At 42.7% G+C, this 25593-nt stretch overlaps 1 protein-coding gene across 4 annotated transcripts; it reads right to left on the bottom strand.

Annotated features, from left to right (window-relative positions):
- Positions 1-289: 289 nt before the first annotated feature.
- Positions 290-25518, bottom strand: LOC144487198 (stress-associated endoplasmic reticulum protein 1). 4 transcript variants are annotated; one of them, XM_078205272.1, is made up of 4 exons: positions 25416-25518; positions 19173-19289; positions 17923-17998; positions 290-1364 (listed from the first exon to the last, which is right to left on the bottom strand). In XM_078205272.1, exons 2-4 carry the CDS (start codon positions 19254-19256, stop codon positions 1324-1326), a joined length of 201 nt encoding a protein of 66 aa, XP_078061398.1. In that variant the 5' UTR covers positions 19257-19289; positions 25416-25518; the 3' UTR covers positions 290-1323. The 4 variants fall into 4 exon arrangements, with proteins under 4 accessions (XP_078061398.1, XP_078061389.1, XP_078061381.1 ...); XM_078205263.1 differs by lacking the exon at positions 25416-25518 and adding an exon at positions 25220-25332; XM_078205255.1 differs by lacking the exon at positions 25416-25518 and adding an exon at positions 25179-25257.
- Between the last annotated feature and the right edge of the window lie 75 nt (positions 25519-25593).

Below are 25593 nucleotides of genomic sequence, written 5' to 3'. Positions count from 1 at the left end.
TTAAAATAAACAAGGACTGATGATATGATATAAAATATAAATTGAATGATGGGGTTATGGGGATAGGGCCTGGGTGGGATTGTCAGTGCAGGCTGAAGGGCCTCTTCTGCACTGTAGGGATTCTACATCCGTCTGCCCTGGTCCAATGAGCCCACTACCCTTTAAACCCAGGAAACTACTGGCTTCAAACTCCCAGTGGAAAATGAGTATGCACGTATGCTCTCATTAACCAATCCAAAAAGTCATTCATATTGGAGACCATGAGGTTTAAATGAGTACATCAGGCAAATCAAGCAAAAATATATTTATTTGGGCGACAAATGTTGCAGCTGCTTACAGTCAAACACAATCGACTGGACCTGATAAAACAAAGCAGCAACCAAGCAGTCAAGAAATGTGGAGATATCAGCATGCCGTGATTTACAACATCAGACAGTACAGTGTTGACAACGGAGAGGTTTCTTATATTTTGCTCGTTTTAAATTACCACTTGTGGACACAACTTCGAACAGGCTGCTCCTGCCCCCTCAAGAGACACTGTAGACGCCAAACGCATGCGGGTGAGAGTGCCTTCAGCACCTAGACTGCCGCAGGTCTCTAGAGACAGAACCCCATGCCTCCTCCCCACCCCCATCCCAACCATCATCTTCTCCCTTCCAAAAACACTGGAGCTAGTTATTAGGTCGATCAGACACAAACATTTTAAGACATGAGAGAGATTTGATCACCTTCCCCCCCGCCCCCGCCCCCCCCTCCCCCAACAGAAAAGAAATCAAAATCAATTTGTGTTTGAAAATCCGAGAAGAATTCCCATTTAAGTCCTAAAATGGTTGTACATGTCAATATACAAAAGAAGGCACTTTTCTGGAATTATAAATCTAATTTAGAAAGATGCACATTTTGTATCTCTAATTGGACAGGGAGCAGAACCATCTTCTCTACAATTTTAAAGGATTTATGAAAGAATGGGGAAAGATCTGTATACGCCAAGAGGGTTTTTAACCTACATACCGACTATATATGATAAAGTATTCACATTAAATATGATCTTACAAACTATTTCCCTGATTAAAATACAAAATTAAATTGCTGGATGGCTTTTTTTTAAACTGTATCCATGCCTTCCCAGGACACACGAAGGAATGAACTAGACTTTTAGCATACCAATGGAATTAAAAGTTTCTTCAAAAGCAATTACAGAAAAGGTTAATTCTGTAAAAATCCATCGTTTGTAAGACAGAGGAAGTGTTGGAATGGTCAGACTCACAGCTGGAATTAACAGCAAGACACTTAAAAAGGTACAGAGATTTGAGTTCTGTCCATTCACATGCCCATCCGGATACTCTGAATAATCTGGAAGATAGCTGTTGGGGGGTGGGGAAGAAAGAGAGAGAGAGAGTCAGTTAGTTTAACAATCAAATGAAAAGTGAGTTGTAAAACCTTGGAATAGTTCGGGTCACCACCAGGACTGCTATTTTTTTCTGAAAAGCAGATTTACGCAAGTACAGACAACATCAACAGAGAATTGACTTGCAGGAATCCTGGGGCTGAGAGAGAACAGAATTAATTAGCGCCTTTCAAAATGTGAAGTCTGCAGCAGCTCTCGTTTGTGCCTTAATCCAATATTTTCACACTTCTGGAATGAACTGCAAATTCGATCTCAACCACCCTAAGCAGCTTCAACTGAAGACACTGAGCATGACCCCAGCTTCAATTAACATCTAGAAAGCTAAATGTGCTTAGACAATGGGTAGGCGGCTGTTCAGGGAGAGGAAACGCATGCGGTGGAAGTTCATGGCCATCAGCTGGTTTGCTTTACCAAATAATTTAAAATGGGTGTGGAGTGGCAAATCAGATAGTCATGAATTGCAGGATTTTCTGGTGAGATTTTACAAGTGCACCACCAGCAAGCTTCAAACGTCAAAAAATATAATTCTGCAGGAGGTAGTGGAGAGACAAAGAGCATAAACCAGACTGGGAGAAATACTTGCAAGATGTTATCAGTCTTACCTAGCGCATTTTGAAATAAATCTGAAAGAATGTGTCTTCCATGTTATGATGTGGAGATGCCGGAGTTGGACTGGGGTGAACACAGTAAGAAGTCTCACAACACCAGGTTAAAGTCCAACAGGTTTCCACTCCATCTGACGAAGGAGCAGCGCTCCGAAAGCTTATGGTATTTGCTACCAAATAAACCTGTTGGACTTTAACCTGGTGTTGTGAGACTTCTTACTGTGTTCTTCCATGTTAAACATGTCTTTCAGATCAGTGACACCCAATTTGACGCTCTGACAAAGGGTCATCTAGACTCGAAACGTTGGCGCTATTCTCTTCCCACAGATGCTGTCAGACCTGCTGAGATTTTCCAGCATTTTCTGTTTTTGTTTGATTCCAGCATCCACAGTATTTTGCTTTTATATTACAATGATGTATTTATTGGCTACTAAAAAAAATGAAATTATTATATACAGTATCAGTGTTTTTTTAACAACAGAATTCATGAGTGCTTTTTTAAAAAATTCATTCACGGGATGTGGGTGTCACTGGCTGAACACTTGCCCATCACTAACTGCCCTCCATCACAGAGCATTTGAGAGTCAACCACATTGCTGTGGCTCTGGAGTCACATGTAGGCCAGACCAGGTAAGGACAGCAGATTTCCTTCCCTAAAGGACACCAGTGAACCAGATGGGTTTTAATGACAATCGACAATGGTTTCAAGGTCGCCACGAGACATTTAATTCCAAAATTTTTTTAATTCAATTCATCTGCCGTGGTGGGATTTGAACCCAGCTCTTGCCTTGGGTCTCTGGATTATTAGTCCAGTGACAATACCACTACACCACTATCTCCTTGACATTTAAAGCAATTCTTTCCCCAAAAGAAAAGGAAAAACAGTCATGAAAGAGTTGGATACGAAGCTCTCTCCATTACAGATCTGTTGACAGTGATATTGTCAGGCCGTGGACCTGGATTCCACCATCAGGTAACCAGGCCCGACAAGGCTGCCAAGCTGGGAACCAAGGCCAAAATAGGTTGCATTACTTATGATACATATATTCCAGAATCCTTAAAGTGCAGGAAGTCATTCAGCCCTTCAAATATGTACCAGCTCTCTGAAAGAAAGTACCTAATCTCACTCCCTTGCCTTATCCCTGTAACTGTGCGTGTTTTTCATTTTCAGATAGCAATCAAATTTCCTTTCTAATATCTCAAAGCTGCTTCCATCAGCCTCTCAGGATGTTTGTACCAGATTCCAACAACCCTGAGTGCAAAAAACTAAATCCTCACATCACTTCTACTCCTTTTGCCCATTATTTGGAATCTGTGCCCTCTCGCTCTGGATATACTCTTGAGGGGGAACAGTTTCCCACTATTTACCCTGTATGTATCCCTCAAAATCTTGAATACCACCATTCAATCTCCTCAGTCTTTTTTCTCATGGGAAACCTCCAATCTATCTGCAAACCTACGGTTGTTGATCCCTGGAATCATTCTTGTGAATCCCCTTTGTACTGTCTCCAATGTCTTCACATCCTTCCTCAAGTATGGCACCCAGAACTGAACACAATACTCCAGTAGATGTCTAACTGGTGTCTTGTACAAGTTCACTTTCCAAAACCACCACAACTACTACCATCTAGAAGGACAAGGGCAGCAGATACTTGGCAACACTACCACCTGGAGGTTCTCCTCCAACTTGCTCACCATCCTGACTTGGGAATATATCATTGCTCCTTCACTGTCATTGGATCAATATCCTGGAACTCCTTCCCTAACAGCACTATGGGTAGACCTACACCTCAAAGACTGCAGCGTTTAAGAAGGTAGCTCAGCATCAACTTCTCAAAGGCAACTAGGAATGGGCAATAAATGCTGGCCGGACCAGTGACAATGAATAAAAAACCATGACCATCTCACTCTTGTACTGAATGCTCCTAACAATAAAACGTATGATGTTTTATTAACTGCTCTCTGAACATGCCCTGCCACCTTCAATGACTTATGTACATGTACAGTAAGAAGTCTCACAACACCAGGTTAAAGTCCAACAGGTTTATTTGGTAGCAAATACCATTAGCTTTCGGAGCACAGCTCCTTCGTCAGATGGAGTGGATCTCTGTTCTCCAACAGTGCACAGACACAGAAATCAAGTTACAGAATACTAATTAGAATGCAAATCTCTACAGCCAGCCAGGTCTTAAAGGTACAGATAATGTGGGTGGAGGGAGCATTCAACACAGGTTAAAGAGATGTGTATTGTCTCCAGACAGAACAGCTAGTGAGATTCTACAAGCCCAGGAGGCAAGCTGTGGGGGTTACTGATAATGTGACATAAATCCAACATCCCGGTTTAGGCCGTCCTCATGTGTGCGGAACTTGGCTATCAGTTTCTGCTCAGCGACTCTGCGCTGTCGTGTGTCGTGAAGGCCGCCTTGGAGAACGCTTACCTGAAGATCCAAGGCTGAATGCCCGTGACTGCTGAAGTGCTCCCCCACAGGAAGAGAACAGTTTTGCCTGGTGATTGTCGAGTGGTCTTCATTCATCCGTTGTCGTGGCGTCTGCATGGTTTCCCCAATGTACCATGCCTCAGGACATCCTTTCCTGCAGCGTATCAGGTAGACAACAGGCAAAACTGTTCTCTTCCTGTGGGGGAGCACTTCAGCAGTCACGGGCATTCAGCCTTGGATCTTCAGGTAAGCGTTCTCCAAGGCGGCCTTCGCGACACACGACAGCGCAGAGTCGCTGAGCAGAAACTGATAGCCAAGTTCCGCACACATGAGGACGGCCTAAACCGGGATGTTGGATTTATGTCACATTATCAGTAACCCCCACAGCTTTCCCCCTGATCTTGCAGAATCTCACTAGCTGTTCTGTCTGGAGACAATACACATCTCTTTAACCTGTGTTTAATGTTCCCTCCACCCACATTATCTGTACCTTTAAGACCTGGCTGGCTGTAGAGATTTGCATTCTAATTAGTATTCTGTAACTTGATTTCTGTGTCTCTGTGTACTGTTGGAGAACAGATATCCACTCCATCTGACGAAGGGGCAGCGCTCCAAAAGCTTATGGTATTTGCTACCAAATAAACCTGTTGGACTTTAACCTGGTGTTGTGAGACTTCTTACGGTAAATTAGGTAGCACAGGATAGGTATACTGGAAATATTTTATTTAAAAGTACTTAATGATTACTCCGTCATACTCAACGGACATGATGTCATTTTGGTCCATTCGCCTGCATCCTCCCCCACCAAAATCTTTACTGAATGGAAACAGAAGTAGACCATTCAACTTCTCCTGCACATTCCACCATTCCATGGCTGATCTGTACCTTCCCTCCATCTACCCACACGAGCTGCATGTTCTTTACCATTGTTGGGATTTTTGCAAGACAATCTCAAATTTAAAATTAATTGAGCTGGCATCTACCGTATTTTGAGAGCTCGACACCTCTACTATTTGTTCAATGAAGAGATGTTTCTGAATTTCTCTCCTGAATGACCAGGCTCTGATTTTAAGATTTTGTCATTCAGTAGAAGAGGATTTGAAAATTGCGCTGAGGAGAGACACATGTTGCCAAAGCTTTTTGCCTTGTAGTTTAAGTTTATTTTATTAGTGTTACAAGTAGGCTTACATTAACACTGCAATGAAGGTTACTATGAAAATCCCCTAGTTGCCACACTCCGGCATCTGTTCAGGTACACAGATGGAAAATTTAGCATGGCCAATGCCCCTAACCAGCATGTCTTTCAGACTGTGGGAGGAAACTGGAGCACCCAGAGGAGATACGGGAGCACAGACAGTGACCCAAAACAGGAATTGAACCCGGGTCCCTGGCACTGTGGCAGCAGTACTCATCAGGAAAAATACAAGAATGCTGAATTTCAAATAATCACAACAATTTAACTGTCCCTTGCTTCAAACTACCCCCACCTGTGAAATAGTTTCTCTCCAGCTGCCTTGTCAACTCTTTTTAAAATTTTAAATGCTTTAATCAAGTCACCCCTTAACCTTCCAGGGAAAGCAAATAGTTTGATGTAATCTCTCAATCTTAACCCTTGGGAGCCGTGATAACATTCTGATGAACCCGTCCAAGGCCACTAAAAATGGTGATAAAGAGATCTGTGAAAATGGCAGAGAGCTGTGAACATTTGCAAATTAATTTAATAAGTATTTAGTTTTTAAAAAAGCAGCAAACGGATACATGGCAAAGTAACGCGGCACTCTGGGCAGTGAAAAAAAGTCAATAAAATAGCACATTTTAAGAGAGGCAGCGTGACCTTGCACACATAGCAGTGATGTTTGAATAGCATTGGGAAACCTCTGCCAATGAGCACACATGACTATTAAAGGAGAACTCTTATCCTAATCCCCATGCCTCCAGCTCCTATTTCAATGGGTTTTGTTTTTACAGCTACTCAGTTTGAAGACATTCAGTTTCATTAAAACACTCCCCTGACAACAGCACTGACCCTTCCTTCAGGATCTGAAGAAACACCCTCATTTCAACAGAAACCCAACAGTAGTGACACCTGCACGAATGCTCCCTCAAAGTGAGGGGGCACAACTAATATAATTAAACAATAAAATTAAACTAAAATGAAACCAATTAACATTATTATTGGCATTCATGAGACACTATTCCCTACAATATCCACTGGTATTAGAAGGCCTCAAGAATACCACACATTTCCTCTCCAAGGCTACCCAGACAGGGATTAGACAGCAGGCAGGCAGAGTAATAATACCCCGGCCTCGTTCATCCTGAGCTCACGAATGGCTGCCTATGCCATATCTACGACAAGCCCACAAGAAGATACTACAACTTGCATGCCATCACCCCCACTTCACGGGATGGTTAAGGCCAGGATTTGTTACCTATCACTAATTTCCTGCAAGTAGGTGTCGATGAGCCATCTTTTTGCGTCCAACAGGTGCAGGGAGGCCCACAGTACAGTTAGGAAGGGAGTCCCAGGATATCAACCCAGCTACAGCAGAGGAACAGTGACATAGTGCCAAGTTAGACGGTGTGTGACATGGTGGGGAATGTACGAGAAACAAACCAAAGAATCAGCGGAAATTTTTTGGAAGTTATGATCTGGAATGTTCCGCATGAAAGGATAGCAGAAGCATATTTAATAAGTTTTTAAACAGGAAGTTTGATGAATATTTGAAGGGGATAAAATAACAAAGCTACTGGGAAATAGTAGGGAAGTGGAACTAATAGGATGGCACTTTCCCTGCACAGGCATCATGACCTCATTTCCTGCTGTATGATTCAATGATTATTATTGGCATTATTAGCATTCTAGGTGAAACCAGTTTGCAGCTAGTGGCGAAGAAAGAACATTCACTACTGACCTCAAAGTCAGTCTTGCTGAGAGATCCAGTGATTGCTGGTAAGAATTACACCTCTATTACCATGCAATGCTAGTGTAACACTGATTGCAGTGTTCTGACTGGACCTTCATAGCTTAGAACTGGAGTGCTGTCATCAGGTTGTCCGTGCAACCAATTACATTAAAGGATTTTCAAGGACAGCCAACCAGGAAACAAAAAGCCCCAAAATAAAATCACTCTAAATGTATTTATTTTTACATGGAGCAAGTTAAATATTGGGACAAGGGCAAATATTCTCAAGCAACTGTGGAGAGAAACAGAGTTAATGTTTCATGCTGATGAAGGGGTTAACATTAGGGGAGGCGATGGCCTAGTGGCATTTTCACTTGACCCTTAATCCAGAAACTCAGCTAATGTTCTGGGGACCCGGGTTCGAATCCCCTGATGGCAGATGGTGGAATTTGAATTCAATAAAAAGAAAATCTAGAATTAAAAGTCTACTGGTGACCATGAAACCATTGCTGATTGTCGGAAAAACCCATCTGGTTCACTAACGCTCTTTGGGGAAGGAAATCTGCTGTCCTTACCTGGTCTGGCCTACATGTGACTCCAGAGCCACAGGAATGTGGTTGACTCTTAACTGCCCTCTGAAATGGCCATAGCAAGCCACTCAATCCAAGGGCAGCAAGAGATGGGCAATAAATGCTGGCCAGCCAACGATGCCCATGTCTCACAAACAAATTTTTAAAAAGTTAACATTTTCTCTTTACAGATTCTGCCTGATCTGTGTATTTTCAGCCTTCCCTTTTTTACTTCAGATTTCCAGCAGCTGCAACTTTTTTTTTGTATTAATACTCTCAAGCTTCTTTCAAAAAAAGTGAAAAATTTAATAAATCTTTCAATAGTACTCCACCAATCACAATTATTTTTATACAGCTCTGCTGTTCATCAAATTTTATTAATCACATCACCACTAAAAATCCAGGTACACCTGATGGATTGAAGTGTCAACTTTAAGGGGTTTTAAACAGCAAGGTGCAAAGTGGGAAAGCTGGAATTCACGTGACTGTCGGCTCTGGGGGCAGTCACAGAAAAGCCCCCCCAGGGACAGGCCACAACTTCAGGATTTCTGCACCAACCTGGCACGTTCAATGTCCCGAAGTTGCAGACATCAATGCCCCCGTCCCACCCTCAAAATCTGGGACATTAACCCATCTTTCTCTTTCAGATACGGATCTGATGTTGAGTGGAGGTTTGAGTGTGGGTCCACGCACACAGATCCATGTTAGCCAAAGCTGGTGGGTTCATGGAATTGAAGGCAAGTTGTTGACCTGGTTAGAAAATTGCTTGAGCAGCACAAGAGGGAGTGGGGATCACAGGCATCAGGTAGTGTAAATGGCAGGATGTGACTAGTGGTCTTTCATAACAATGTGCGTTGAGGCCTCAACTATTCACGACATTCATTAATTTTTTTAAAATTAATTTACGGGTTGTGGGCATGGTTGGCTAGGCCAGCATTTATTAAATAATGGAGTGGAAAGCCACTTGCATAAGTTTGCCCATGACATAAAGGGAGGTGGCATTGAAGACAGAAGAATAGAATTATAAATAGATAACAACAGGTTGTATGAACGGGCAAAACTGCGACAAATTGATTTGTCGTGTGTGAATGAGAGGTCATCCATTTGGACCTAAAAAGGACAGAATAGGGTACTTTCTAAATGGCAACGCTAGAAACAGAAACAGACCAAAGGGACTTCACAGCCCCAGACGAATAGATTAAAACATGCACAGGTACAAAAGGCAGTCACCAGAATGTATCATGGAAGGCTAGATTTTATGTCTAGAGCACGAGAATACAAGGGGGTAGGAATTACACTGCAATTATGGTTAAACCACACCTGAAGCTCGGTGAGCAGTTTGAGACCCACATTGCTCTATGACGCTACCTCAGGAAGGATCTTATTGGCCTCGGAGCGTTGTGTAGATTTACTATGATGATCCCAGGATTCCAACGGTTAACTTACAAGAAGAAATTACACAAACTAGGAACAAATTCCCTGAAATTTAGACGGCTCAGGGTCGATTTGATTAAAGTTTTCAAGATCATAGAATCAGAGTGCAGAAGAGGCCCTTCAGCCCATCACGTTTGCACTAACTTTGTGAAGATATACAAGAGTTACTCCCAATCTACCCCACATTTGGGAACCTAGGATTGAGGACCTTTACCTAAAAATGTGGTCCTGGCTTTTCAGGAGCAAGTGGAATTAGAAAAACTAATTTTAAACTGGATTCTAGTTGATTTTTGTAGTTGACAAAAGCGGGTACAGGAAGTTGGGTCATTGATCAGTCATGATCTATTGAATGGAAGGTAGAACAGGCTCGTGGGATTAAATGACCTACTTCTGTCCCCAACATCCTGATACCCAATTCTGGGTTTTGCATTTGTAGCTGGGACAAATATTTTGCACACCAGCTGCTAATTTTAAAGTGAGTTCACTGATTGAGCAGGCATTGCTGTAAGGAGGAGCCTTTGTGAAGAAAATCAGATGTTGCACATAAGATATTTTTCCCGGGAACACGCCATTTGAGTGAGGATGGAGCCATAGCAAGTAAGCTTGTCAATATTTACCATTCTAAATTTGACTGGAGTCTTTTTCCCCTCAAGGTCATTTTTAGATAAAGTGGTGGAATTAGGGGAAAATAACTAAGTCAAGGTGACCCATACGTACTCCAAATACAAACAGTGTCACATTTAATATCTATGTTAATTAGCCCAGAATTAGATCAGCTTAAGGAGTGTTTGATGTGTGCGCAATCAGGAAGGCAGTCAAGCAGAAATTAAATATTTCCTCACAGGAGGTAGGAATGCAGAAAAGAAAGGAACCAAGAGAGAGACCATTTGGCCCATTCCGTCCATACTAACTCTTTGGAAAAACCAATCTAATTTGTCTCAGTCCTTTGCTCTTTCCCACAGTCGTACAAATTGTTCCTTTTCACTTATTTATCAGACTTCCTTTTGAAATTTTCTGGTGAATCTGCTTCTAACACTCTTTCAGCCAGGGCATTCTGGATCATGAGGGAGCAGCATAAACACAATACCCATCCCTCTGTTTTTCGTGCCAATCATCTTAAATAATTGGTTGAGACCATTCCTGCATAACGTACAGACCTCCTGATCTAAGCGGGTAGGATTTTCCAAAGTCTGGTTTGTTAAGAACTGGCATATTTTCTGTTTGGGAAAAGATGGAGAGGGTACACGTCTGAAAGCCAGAGGGGAATAGAAAGGAAGACTGTAGGAAGATGGAGAATGGAGGGAACTAATTATCTTCACCAAACTTGTTGCCGGTTATTGTTGGTAGTTTCATTTCACAATCCAGGTGAAAATGTTTATACTGTGGAGATCTTGATATCAGAAAGGTCAAACTTCAAAGTTATTGACCAATGCATTAAAAGCAAGCAGATGTGTAGAAATTCAGCAAGTCAATGGTTAAAGAAAAGTAGCTGATTTAATTTTATGTAACGCTGGGATGAAACAATTTGCTCCATTACCAGTAAAACCTTTATTTTTAGAAAAAATCAAACGATATCTTCACCGGCTCCAACCACATATGATGTTTATCGGAATTCTCTGGGGAGAAATTGACATGCATCAAAACAACGTGCATTACTGCCAAATAAGAAGCAGATTATATCACGTGTATGACCCAAGTATCCTGGTGAAAAATTGCAAATGTACTCTGCCACGGCAATTATTTATTTTAATGTTCTCAGGTCATGTTGCAATGCAACGTGGCAGAAGTCAGGAGCCAAAATGACAACAAATGCAACGTAATAAGAAAAAAATCTTAGTTGTTCCGATTAGGTTGGTTAAGCAAAGTTACAGGTTGACGAAGATAAATTTAGATGAGGAAGGCAAGTCGGATCATTTAGCTTATCTTTCCACAAGACCGCACAATTCCAAAACAACCAAACTACTTCTTGAACTCGTAGAACATCTTTACAGATAATAGCTACTCCACGCAAATTAGTGCTTTCTAAACATATGCTTTGTGGCAAGAAATTTCACAACACCAGGTTAAAGTCCAACAGGTTTATTTGGAATCACAAGCTTTCGGAGCGCTGCTCCTTCATCAGGTGGGCCTCACTCACCTGATGAAGGGGTAGCGCTCCGAAAGCTCGTGATTCCAAATAAACCTGTTGGACTTTAACCTGGTGTTGAGAGACTTCTTACTGTGCCCACCCCAGTCCAACGCCGGCATCTCCACATCATGGCTACCCTTTATTGGTTTGAACCCATATCCCCTCACATGCAGTTATGGTTCAACTTGAAATTGCGCTCAGAACTAATTTTAATGCTATTTAATTTCTAATATAATTGTAAATGTTCTTGTTTCACACAACTGCTTTCATTGCTGAAGGGTAGAATTTACGAATCAACCTTCATAGCTTGTTCACCCGATATGAGGGATCAGCCTCTTTAGTCTATTTTTTTCATTTCTACAGCTTCGATGTTCCTCTTTTTTGCTGAGATCTGAATCAGTGTTCCTGGGAGAGCCTGACTAGAATGCGATATACCTCACATCAGGCCTCAGACTTGAATCACAGAATCCCTGCAGTGCAGAAGGAGGCCATTCGATCCATCGAGTCTGCACCTACCGCAATCCCACCCAGGCCCTATCCCATATCCCCACATATTTACCCTGCTAATCCCCCTGACACTAGGCTCAATTTAGCATGGCCAATCAACCAACACACACAACTTTGGACTGTGGGAGGAAACCAGAGCACCCAGAGGAAACCCACACAGACATGGGGAGTATGTGCAAACTCCACAGATTTGATTTGTCACATGTATTAGTATACAGTGAAAGGTATTGTTTCTTGAGCACTATACAGACAAAACAGACCGTTCATAGAGAAGGAAATGAGAGAGTGCAGAATGTGATGTTACAGTCATAGCTAGGGTGCAGAGAAATATCAACTTAATGCAAGGTAAGTCCGTTCAAAAGTCAGACAGCAGCAGTGAAGAAGCTGTTCTTGAGTCGATTGGTACGTGACCTCAGACTTTTGACTCTCTTTCCCGACGGAAGAAGATGGAAGAGAGAATGTCTGGGGTCCCTAGCGCTGTGAGACAGAAGTGCTAACCACTGTGCCATCATGCCGTCCACTATGGAAGAAGTTGATTGTCGTAGAAACCTATCTGCTTCACTAATGCCCTTTAGGGAAGGATACCAGCTGTCCTTACCTGGTCTGACCTACATTTTTTTATTAATTTATTCGTAGGACAGAGGCATCGCTGGTTGGCCAGCATTTATTGCCCAAGGGCAGTTGAGAGTCAACTACATTGCTGTGGCTCTGGAGGCACATGTAGGCCAGGCCAGGTGAGGACAGCAGATTTCCTTCCCTAAAGGACATTAGTGAACCAGAAGGGTTTTCCCTGACAGTTGACAATGGTTCCATGGTCATCAGTAGATTCTTAATTCCAGATGTTTTTTTTATTGAACTCTACTATCCACTTCAACTCATCCAGTGTTGAAATCCCCATATATCGCTTTGGCGCCTCTGGACTTGACAATTCTAATACTCTCCTAGCCAGACTCCCACCTTGCACCTTTTGTAAACTTGAGTTCATCTAAACCTCTGTTGGTCATATCCTAACATGCACCAAGCCTAGTTCACCCATCACTATAGTGCTAGCTGAGCTACGCTGGCACCCAGTCCAGCAATGCCTTTATTTGAAAATTCTCATCTTAGTTTTCAAACCCTTCGATGGCCTTTCCCCTCACAGCTCTGTAACCTGCTTCAGCCACACAACCTTCTGCAATTTCTGTGTTCCTCAAGTTCTGGCCTCTTGTGCATCACCGATTTACTCCTCCATTAGTGGCCATTTCTTCCGCTGTCTAAGTACCAAGCTCTGGAATTGTCTTTTTAAACACTCCCCACTCTAACTCTTCTCCTTCAATCAAAACTTTCCTCTTTGAGAAAACGTCTGCCCTAATGTCTCAGTCAAACTTTGGTTGAACGCGTTCCCACGAAGTATCTTGAAACTTTTTAATACATTAAAGGTGTTATAATAAATGCAAGTAGTTGCTGTAGATTTGGCCATATGTTCATTCTGTTTGCTTTGGCAGTTGCTGCTTCTCAATAAATGTATATAGTTAATGTCATAGCTCAGATCTCTTTCAGCCTCTCGACTGTTCATCATTCATTAATTATCTTTCCGATTGTTTTTCCAATGATCAGGTCCTTTGGTTTCTTCCTATTTACACATTGTCTAGGTTCTTCTTTAATTCTCTATTTCTTGCCCCCTTCCTTCTCCCCAATTTAATACATTCCAATACATCTACTTAGAGTAACATCCGAATGCAGGTCACTTTATATAAACAAGATGACAAAAAAGTCCAAAACTAGAGGATGTATAAGTCAGACACCAATAAATGTAAAACGAATTGAAGAGAAACTTCTTAACTGCAGAGTGGAGAGAATGTGGAATTTGCTGCCACAGCGAAATAAGCAAATAACAGATACATTTAGAGGGAGATTAGGCAAGTACAAGTCAGAGAAAGGAAAAAAAGGTTATGCAGATAGCATTCAACGAAGGAGGGGAATGGGAGGAGGTTCACGTAGAGGAGAGAGACCAGGACAGACCCACTGTGCTGAATGGCCTTGCTCTGTGCTAAACAATTCTACCGCAAGTGCCCCTGCACCAATCCCTGACCTGTCCATTCTTTGCTTTCCCTCAAGAGCAGTGTGCCCTGCTGGCCAAGATGTTACACATGATGTGGAGATGCCGGCGTTGGACTGGGGTGAACACAGTAAGAAGTCTCACAACACCAGGTTAAAGTCCAACAGGTTTATTTGGTAGTAAATACCATAAAGCTTTCGGAGCACTGCTCCTTCGTCAGATGGAGTGATTTCCACTCCATCTGACGAAGGAGCAGTGCTCCGAAAGCTTATGGTATTTGCTACCAAATAAACCTGTTGGACTTTAACCTGGTGTTGTGAGACTTCTTAAGATGTTACACAACAGCTTTAACATTGGCATCCACTTAAAAACACGGGTGACTGTTCACATATGTCCAATTCACAACATAAAAGGATAAAATCTAACCCAGGCTGTTAGCTACTCCCAATGTGAAAAGGGACAAAAGGTGTCATTAACAGTCAAGTGTGACGACTAGGGGATTTTCACAGCAACTTCATTTTAGTGTTAATATAAGCCTACTTGGGACACGAATAAAATTTTCCCTGTAACCTTTGTTCCGAAAATTGGGATTCTTGATCCCAATCAAGAAGCTATCTATCTCACATATTCAGACGTGGATGCAAAAGTGGCGCATCAGAAGAAGAGGCAAGGATATCTGCCCTCAACATCAAGGCAGCTTTCAACTCAGAAGCCCCAGAAAAACTTAGGTCAATGGGGCTGTGGATGGCAAAGAAAAGTTCAGCAGAAGGGCCAGGGAACAGCATTCAACCAAAATAATGACAAGATACTTCCCTTAAATAGGAGGGTGGAAAGAAATTAAACAAAAATAAAACCGAAAGAACACACAAGACTAACAGAAAAAAAAATTGACTGTCAACTAAATCAACAGAAATTAATTCTGTTTTCCACTGAACTTCATCAATTTCTGATTCAAGACAAGCTGCTCAAAAACAAACTGTTGCCCCATTAAACAGTGATATCCAACCCAAACAAGTTCATTATCCATGAGCACAATTTCATTGGCTATTCTAATCTAACTCATTTTAAAAATTAATTTTGCAGGAAGTGGATGTTGCTGGCTAGGCCAGCATTTATTGCCCATCCCTAGTTGCCCTTGAGAAGGTGATGGTGAGCTGCCTTCTTGAATCGCTGCACTGAGGTGTAGGTATATCCACAGTGCTGTTAGGCAGGGAATTCCAGGATTTTGACCCAGCAACAGTGAAGGAATGGCGATATATTTCCAAGTCAGGATGGTGAATGGCTTGGAGAGGAACTTACAGTTGGTGGTGTTCCAATGTATCTGTTGCCATTGATGTCAAGGGCCGTCATTCTCACCTCACCTCTGGCATTCAACCCTTGAGCAGGCTATTGCTGAGTAAGTGCTGCCTGATAGCATTGAGGATGGCCAATTCCATCACTTTGCCGATGATTGGGAGTAGACTAATGGGGCGGTAATTGGCCAGCTTGGATTTGTCCTGTTTCTTGTGTACAGGACATGTCTGGGTAATTTTCCACATTGCCAGGTAGATGCCAGTGTTCTAGCTGTACTGGAAGAGCTTGGTTAGAGGCTCAGCAAGTTCTGGAACACAAGTCGTCAGGACTATTGCCGGAATGTTATCAGGGCGTTTAGCCTTTGCAACATCCAGTGCCTTCAGCCATTTCTTGATATCATGCGGAGTGAATCGAATTGATTGAAGACTGACACCTGTGATGCTGGGGACTTCTGGAGAAGGCTGAGGTGGATCATCCACTCAGCACTTTTGGCTGAAGATTGCTGTGAATGCTTCAGCCTCATTTTTTGCACAGATGTGCCGGGCTCCTCCAGATTGAGGATGGGGATATTTGTTGAGTTTCCCTTTAATTGTCCACCACCATTCATGGCTGGATGTGGCAGGACTAAAGAGCTTAGATCTGATCCGTAGGTTGTGGAATTACTTAGCTCTGTCTATTACTTGCTGCTTATGCTGTTTGGCATGCAAATAGTCCTTACTGGGTTGGTACCTTTTTAGGTATGCCTGGTGTTGCTCCTGGCATGACTTCCTGCACTCTTTATTGAACCAGGGTTGATCCCCTGGCTTCGTGGTAGTGGTAAAGTGGGGGATATGCCAGGCCATGAGGTTACATATTGTGGCCGAGTACAATTCTGATGCTGCTGATGGCCCACAGTGCCTCATGAATGCCCAATCTTGAGCTGCTAGACCTGTTTGAAATCTATCCCATTTAGCACGGTGGTAGTGCCACATAACACAATGGAGGGCATCCTCAACATGAAGACAGGATTTTGCCTCCACCAAGACTGTGCAGTGGTCACTCCTACCAATACTGTCATGGACAGATGCATCTGCGGCAGACAGGTTGGTGAGGATGAAGTCAAGTATGCTTTCCCCTCCGGTTGGTTCTCTCACTATCTGCTGCAATCCCAGGCTAGCAGCTGTGTCCTTTAGGCCTCAGCCATCTCAGTCTGTGGTGGTACTACCGAGCCACTCGGTATTGAACGTTGAAGTCCCCCATCCAGAATACATTCTGCACCTTTGCCACCTCAGTGCTTCCTCCAAATGGTGTTCAACATGGAGGAATACTACTTTATCAGCTGAAGGGGGGAACGGTATGCGGTAATCAGCAAAGGTTTCTTTGCCTGGTGCCGAGAAACATCATGGGATCAAGAATCAATGTTGAGGATGCCCAGGGCAACTCCCTCCCAACTATACCACTGTGCTGTCACCTCTGCAGAGTCTGTGCTGTCGGTGACACAAGATATAGCCAGGAATGATGGTGGTGTCTGGGGTATTATCCGCAAGATATTATTCTGTGAGAATGACTATGTCAGGCTGTTGCTTGATTAGTCTGTGAGACAGCTCTCCCAATCTTGGCACAAGCTCCAGATATTAGTAAGGACGTCTTTGCAGGGAAAACAGGGCTGGGTTTGCCATTGTCAGTTCCGATGTCTGGGTCAATACCAGATAGTCCATCCAGTTTCATTCCTTTGTGTTTTCTATGTAGCGGGTGAATACAACTGAGTGGCCTGCTCTGCCATTTCAAAGGGCATTTAAGAGTCAACCATAAAACCATAAGACATAGGAGCAGAATTAGGCCACTCGGCCCATCAAGTCTGCTTCGCCATTCAATCATGGCTGATATTTTTCTCATCCCCATTCTCCTGCCTTTTCCCCATAACCCCTGATCCCCTTATTAATCAAGAACCCATCTATCTCTGTCTTAAAGATACTCAATGACCTGGCCTCCACAGCCTTCTGCGGCAAAGAGTTCCACAGATTCACCACTCTCTGGCTGAAGAAATTCCTCCTCATCTCTGTTTTAAAGGATCGTCCCTTTAGCCTGAGGTTGTGTCCTCTGGTTCTAGTTTTTCCTACTCGTGGAAACATTCTCTCCATGTCCACTCTATCCAGGCCTCACAGTATCCTGTAAGTTTCAATAAGCTGCCCCCTCATCCTTCTGAACTCCAACGACTACAGACCCAGAGTCCTCAACCGTTCCTCATATGACAAGCTCTTCATTTCAGGGATCATTCTTGTAAACCTCCTCTGAACCCTTTCCAAGGCCAGCACATCCTTTCTTAGATTATGGGGCCCAAAACTGCTCACGATACTCCAAATGGGGTCTGACTAGAGCCTCATATAGCCTTAGAAATACATCCCTGCTCTTGTATTCTAGCCCTCTCGACATGAGTCACATGTAGGCCAGACCAGGCAAGGACGGCAGGTTTCTTTCCCTAAAGGACATTAGTAAATTCTTCTACCCTTCTTCTATTTGAAGATTCTTGGCAGTTTTAGCCAGATTTATTTCACAAATGAGCAAAATTTCACACAGCTTAAACACCAAATGAGTTTTAAAAAGTAAGAAAAGTTACCTGATCCACAAACAACAAAAATGAAAAGTGCCAAGAGCCAGGGACCAACCGATGATTTTTCATCCGGTGTTGTTTTCTGTAACAAAAAACGTTTCACTAATTATTTCACAAACGGAATATATACTGACTGAAATAAAACAGAGGCTGGATAAGGTTGCATTGTAAGAAGTCTCACAACACCAGGTTAAAGTCCAACAGGTATATTTGGTAGCAAAAGCCACTAGCTTTCGGAGCGCTGCCCCTTCATCAGGTGAGTGTGAATTCAGTTCACAAACAGGGTATATGAAATTGTTTGTGAACTGAAATCCCACTCACCTGATGAAGGGGCAGCGCTCCGATAGTTAGTGGCTTTTGCTACCAAATAAACCTGTTGGACTTTAACCTTGTGTTGTGAGACTTCTTACTGTGTTAACCCCAGTCCAACGCCGGCATCTCCACATCAAGGTTGCATTGCCAGATTCTCTGGAATAACCAGACAGATTAAGTTACAAAACACATACTGTTAATTCTCATTACTGAAAAACAAAGATTGGATAGTAAAAAAAGACAAATCAACAGAACATTTTGACTGATTTTGAGATGATGATAGACCGAGATCAGTTGTACCATTCTGGAAGGCATCATCAGGTTTTTCCCCACTTACAATAAAGACAGACAGAAGGCTGACATTTCTACCATGGCACACAAACATCCTGGCCCAGAGAGGGTCAGTGGTACAGACTAAATACCCAATGGATATTGTGAAAAAATTGGCAAGAACCTGTAGGAATGCAACTGAAAATCACACAGATTTTATCTCATTTCTTTCAAGCGCCCTGCTTATGTGTGAGAAAGGAAATGCTGACAAGACAGTGACAAAAGTCACAGATGGGTATTGAGGGTTATTGTTAGGTGTAGTGAGAAATTAATGACCATCTTTTCACGAGCAGACTTTTCGGGTGCTTTTAACTTGAATTATCTGAGTAAGAGTAACATTTTAAGACAATACCTCAGTACTGTCTGAAACTTCTTACGCAGCAGAAAATCCCTGTTAAGACATGGTTCGAAAGGGAAAAGGAAATAGACTTAAAGCCCCAATTATTAGTTGCGCAGTTTAATTATTGAACCGCTTTGGAGATGTAAATTTAATTGAGGCTTCTTTTATAAATAAGTGCAAGTCACAGTTGTACAGAACAAAAGGACACATGTACACAAGTGGTCTAAAATCAACTTTACAGCACATTTGGAAAAAGACATAAAGCAAACCGTACCGAACTTTTGGGAACATTTCCTCGCTGCGTGATGTTTTTACTGTGTTTCTCATTTGCCATCCGGATCCTCTGTTTGGCCACCATTGTTCTGCTGGGCCAAACTACCACACACACTGACTGAAAATCAGCAAAAAAGTGAATTAATTTCATCTTCAAATGAAAGGAAATGGGTTTTAACGGTAGAAACTCCATTTTTAAAAGAGAAATGGCAACCCCAAAGGATGCGCATTGACGTTTACTCTCATTCTGTTCCTTTCTTAGATCTCTCTCTCCCCCCCGCCCCCCCCTCCCCCGCCCACTCAGAGTTCCAAACTTTTACCAAAGTTGCTCTGGTACAGATAAATCCCATTTTTATGAAATGGGTCAGGGTCAAATTCATTCTGTAAAAAAAGGATTGTTCTTAAAAATGGGATTGTGTAGTTCATCCTTAGAACAGCAAAATACACAAAGATATTAATAACATTGGAGGCCATGGGAAATAAACATGTTGATGATAGAACAGGGGCGGGGGGATTCTGTGTGTGTGTCTGTGTGTGTGTGTGTTTGAGGAGAGCCGTCTGTGCCCCAATTTACAAGCCAATCACTTTCATTCCGTAAAACCGGCATTTCCAGTAAAATGGTGCTACTTAAAAACAGGATTCACCTGCAATCAAAACCTCAAGGATGGGTCAAATTTATTTTGCCCTCTTTCTCCTCAGGAAAAGTGACTGCCCTTTAATTTGTCTTCACATGCAGTAGCAGGAGAGACTGGGAGCTATGCATGCAACAGCCAAGTCTATTAACCCCATATCCTATTTACATGATATGAAAAATTGAGGTGGGGGAAGGGGCGGGGGTGGGATATGACAGACTTCATTAACCTCCCTTCAACAAATGGAACCTCAATTTTGCTTCATGTCCTTTCTCTCTCGGAGGAACTCATTTGAATTAGCCCAGTGAGTTTAAAAGTCTGCATATTTTACTCAAACCTAGTGCAGGCAGTCAAATCAGCTGTTGTATTCATGATGCAGAGAAAGCATTGTCAAAATTCAGTCTGGAAATCACAGGGCAGTCAATAAGGTTGGGAGGAGGGAGGCAACTATGAGGCAGCAACCTAGAACCAGTGAACAAGTTACTTAAATAACCCAATAGTTACTAAACAGATTGTATTTCCTCCTTTCTTTTGTAGGACTGGCCTTATATGAGTTCACTTCTACCTACCCAAACACAAAGACAACTTCGCATTTACCTAGCATTTAACTTAACAAAATCTCTAGATGGTTCAATAAAAGGTACAAACAAATTAGACAAAAAAATGGATACTGAGACAAAGGAAGATTTATCAACAACTTGAGCAAAGTTTGGTTAAGATGGCAAGAAATAAAAGATCCAAGGTTTAGGCAGGGACATCCACAGACTGGGCTCCAGACAGCTGATGGCATGGTCACCAATTCAGGGATGGAAAAAGGGTACATAAAAGACCAAATATGGGTGAGGAGAATTGGGCTATTGAAGACTGCAGAGATAGTGTGGGGTGTCACCTGGAAGGGATTTAAACATGAGACTATAAACATAAAATGGGAGCATGGGGGTTGGGAATCATAGAATCCTGCAGTGTAGGAGGTCGCCATTCGGCCCATCAAGTCTGCACTGACCACAATCTCACCCAGGCCCTATTCCCGATACCCCATGCATTTACCCTAGCTCGTCCCCCTGACACTAAGAGGAAATTTAACATGGCCAATCTACCTAACACGAACATTTTTTTGGAATGTGGGAGGAAACCAGAGCATCCGGAGGAAACCCACGCAGACACAGGAAGCATGTGCAAACTCCACACAGACAGTGACTCAAGAGGGGAATCAAACCCAGGTCCCTGGCGCTGTGAGGCAGCAGTGCTAACCACTGCGCCACCGTGGGAAGGGGAACCTGGAGCCAATGCAGGTCAGGAAGAATAGGATGGGGAAGCAAAACCGATAGGAAGAGTTTCTGGTGCACTGCAGACATATAGCCAGGATAGCTACAAAGCTGTCAAAAGTGGAGGTGACAAAGGCGTGTTTGCATTTTTCAATGGCAATGTGACAGAAATTCAAAGTTGAGAATTCTAGTGTTGTAGGCTATATGGGTAAAAGCTCAGCTCAAAGTCAAAATGAATACAGAGATTGCACTGGGTCAGGTTCAGACCGAGACTGTGGAGAGCGACAAGAAGGTGGTGAAGATATTCCACATTTCAACTGGGGAAAATTGGAGCTCACCCAGGACTGAATGTTGGACCAGTGGTCTGACAACAATGGCAATGGAGAGCACAAGAGTAGAAATTGGTGTCACCGATGTAGATGTAGAAAGCGAACCCGTGTCTGTAGATTGTCAAGGGTCAGCATGCAACTACAGATTTGTGGGGAACTCGATGTAACAAAGATGGGTGGAAAGCGAAACCATTTCTAGAGATTCACTTATGATTGGACATACGAGTGTGAAACCAATTTTTTGTTCATTCATGGGATGTGGATACCACCAGCTAGTCTAGCATTTAGTGCCCATCCCTAATTGCTCCTAAGGTGGTGGTGCTGAGCTTCCCTCTTGAAAACGTTGCAATCTATGTGATGTAGGTACACCCAGTATGCTGTTAGGGAGGGAGTTCCAGGATTTTGATCCAGTGGAAACAAAATAAGGACATTGTCGATGTCGGCTCAATGGGCCAAATGACCTTCTTCTGCACAGTAGGAATTCTATTCTATTTCCATTGAGCTGGATAATAGAAAAGCTGAAGGAAAGTGGTGTGATCAACTACATCAAAGATTGCAGAGAAGTCAAATAGGGATAATGTAGCATCCACAATAGGTCTATCATACATCTTTGGTTAGGGCTGTTTCAGTACCGTGGCAAGGTCAGAACGCACTTTAAGAGTTTATCCACCTTCACGTACAGTTGTTGCATAAAAAGAATTACATGCTAATCCATAGCTCTTTATTAAAAGTCAATTTTTATTTTGAAGCAGGTCACATTCTCTATTTCGTGCTTATTTTAATGTCATTCACGGGCAGAAAAACAGTCAATCTGAAAACAGCTCTTACATACTAATGGGAAAAAAAACAGGAATTAAACTTTAAAACTATGATCATTACAGATGAAGGCGGCACATTTCAATGGAGGTGAGTCACATTTGAGCTAAGCTGATTGACCCAAAGTAAACATAAATCTCCAAGAATGAAAACAGGGATTTGTATCTCTCCAATTCCACGTGGCAAATTCCAACATTCAACCAATTTCATCTTGGGCAGGGGAGGGGTGGGAAGACATGCAAAGTAGATTTCTAATGTGGACAGGCACTTGTTCTCCAGGTTTGCACCCTCCCCCTTCCATGCAACTGATTATAGAGCACAACTAGCATCTGGTGAGGAATGATGTGTGGACAATTGAAGTGGGAAACGAGTTAAGTTAAAAATAAACTCAGCTGGCTTTGTTTCATTTAGTGAAATCGCCTCTGCTCCTCCAAAACAAAATTACCAGCAATGTGTTTCCTCTTCTAGGAAAGTATAGTACTGTGCTAAAAAGTTCATGAAAGTGGCAACCACAGACTACGTGGACACACAACACATGCTCATCTTGGCTCAATCTCTAAGTAATTGCACAATTACAACTGACAGCCGCCAATATTCAACTGTGTACAATACGCCACATGCAAAGAAAACTCAAAATCACACCTAGAAAAGGAGGAAATACTGTCACAACCCGAAGCAGATAAACAGGTTTGGTTAAATTGGGAGGACTTTTGCCTCCGAAGCGCAAGGTCAAGACACCAATATCCGAGTGCTTCACTACATTATTGAACAGTGCATGTTGTATCAAAGTTTCAATCCTTGAGGTAACACCATAAACCCTGGACAGCACTGCAACCAGTACCCTAAATAACACTAACCAGTGATTCATCGTATTGTCATTTGTAGGATCTTGCTGTTGCCAATTCCCATTTGGTCACATTACAAGAGTAACTGTCCAACAGAACACATTCTACCTGAAACGAAGGCACCGCATGCCACATGCACAAGATTACAGAGCACACTAATCAGCACTCTTACTCTTAGCACTCCAATACAGAGAAATCCCCAAAGCATTGGTCAAAAGCAATTACAAAACACAAGTAATGCAAAACAAAATGAAAACACAAAAAAATTCTCCAACCACAAGCATGCTGTTAGACAACAAAAACACTGATATTTAGTAAGCTGGACAACTAATTCCATCATTGCACAAATAATTCTAACATCTTCACATTAACACCTTGCCAATCCATAAGGCATTATTTTCAAACCATAAACCGGCCCAGTATTTTAATGTATTAAAATATTTAGATTTCTGTGCCTGAATCCAATTGTTGAGGCAGGCTGAAGGCATGCCCATCTATTGACTATTTAGACACTCTCAGTCCTCACCCCTGCTTCTATTGATTATTTAGACTCAGCCCCTCATCCTGGTTTCTATTGATTATGGGTGACACGGTGACACAGTGGTTAGCACTGCTGCCTCACAGCGCCAGGGACCAGGGTTCAATTCCCAGCTTGGGTCACTGTCTGTGTGGAGTCTGCACATTCTCCCCGTGTCTGCGTGGGTTTCCTCCGGGTGTTCCGGTTTCCCACCACAGTCCAAAGATTTGCGGGTTCGGTTGATTGGCTCTGCTAAATTGTCCTTTAGTGTCAAGGGGACTAGCAGGGTAAATACATGGAGTTGCGAGGATAGGACCTGGGTGGGATTGTTGTCGGTGCAGAGTCGGCGGGCCGAATGGCCTCACCCCGGTTTCTATTGATTATTTAGACACTCAGCCTGGTTTCTATCGATTATTTAGACTCCGGGCTCGGTTTCTATCGATTATGTGGACTCTCACGCCGGTTTATATCGATTATTTGGACCCTCACACTGGTTTCTATCGATTATTTAGGTTCTCAGCCTAGTTTCTGTTGATTATTTAGGTTCTCAGCCCGGTTTCTGTTGATTATTTAGACTCAGCCTGGTTTCTGTTGATTATTTAGACTCTCAGCCTGGTTTCTGTTGATTATTTAGGTTCTCAGCCTGGTTTCTGTTGATTATTTAGGTTCTCAGCCTGGTTTCTGTTGATTATTTAGGTTCTCAGCCTGGTTTCTGTTGATTATTTAGGTTCTCAGCCTGGTTTCTGTTGATTATTTAGGTTCTCAGCCTGGTTTCTGTTGATTATTTAGACTCTCACGCTGGTTTCTGTTGATTATTTAGACTCTCAGCCTGGTTTCTGTTGATTATTTAGACTCTCACGCTGGTTTCTGTTGATTATTTAGACTCTCAGCCTGGTTTCTGTTGATTATTTAGACTCTCAGCCTGGTTTCTGTTGATTATTTAGGTTCTCAGCCTGGTTTCTGTTGATTATTTAGGTTCTCAGCCTGGTTTCTGTTGATTATTTAGACTCTCACGCTGGTTTCTGTTGATTATTTAGACTCTCACGCTGGTTTCTGTTGATTATTTAGACTCTCACGCTGGTTTCTGTTGATTATTTAGACACTCAGCCTGGTTTCTGTTGATTATTTAGACTCTCACGCTGGTTTCTGTTGATTATTTAGACTCTCACGCTGGTTTCTGTTGATTATTTAGACTCTCAGCCTGGTTTCTGTTGATTATTTAGACTCTCACGCTGGTTTCTGTTGATTATTTAGACTCTCACGCTGGTTTCTGTTGATTATTTAGACTCTCACGCTGGTTTCTGTTGATTATTTAGACTCTCAGCCTGGTTTCTGTTGATTATTTAGGTTCTCAGCCTGGTTTCTGTTGATTATTTAGACTCTCACGCTGGTTTCTGTTGATTATTTAGACTCTCAGCCTGGTTTCTGTTGATTATTTAGACTCTCAGCCTGGTTTCTGTTGATTATTTAGGTTCTCAGCCTGGTTTCTGTTGATTATTTAGACTCTCACGCTGGTTTCTGTTGATTATTTAGACTCTCACGCTGGTTTCTGTTGATTATTTAGACTCTCACGCTGGTTTCTGTTGATTATTTAGACTCTCACGCTGGTTTCTGTTGATTATTTGGACCCTGTCTGACTCTCACCTCAGCCGCCGCCCGGAGCTCGAGGAGACTGAAAGCGGTGAGCCGCCGGAACCGGAAATATATAGCTTAGCTTCCGCCTACAAAACATAGTCCCACTCCACCTCACTCAACATCTCCGGCACGCGACCCGATTTTAACATCAACAGCGATTTATTCTGGACAGAATAATGTGAAGAACAATCTGCCCTCGACTCACCCGGGTGTGGTGCCTCCTTATCTCTTTCCCAAGCGGGGGATCTGATGAGGCGGATGGAGAAGCGCACAGAGGCGCTCGAGCTACGTGTTGTTCAAATTCTGGACGGAGGGGAGGGAGTGAAGGGGCGGGGCTTGACCTTTCAACCTGGAGGAGGCGGGGCCGCAGCAGTAAGGGCGGG

Source organism: Mustelus asterias, chromosome 3 (genome assembly GCF_964213995.1).
Source record: "Mustelus asterias chromosome 3, sMusAst1.hap1.1, whole genome shotgun sequence".
Classification (NCBI taxonomy): Eukaryota; Metazoa; Chordata; class Chondrichthyes; order Carcharhiniformes; family Triakidae; genus Mustelus; species Mustelus asterias.
This window is presented reverse-complemented; position numbering and strand designations above follow the sequence as displayed.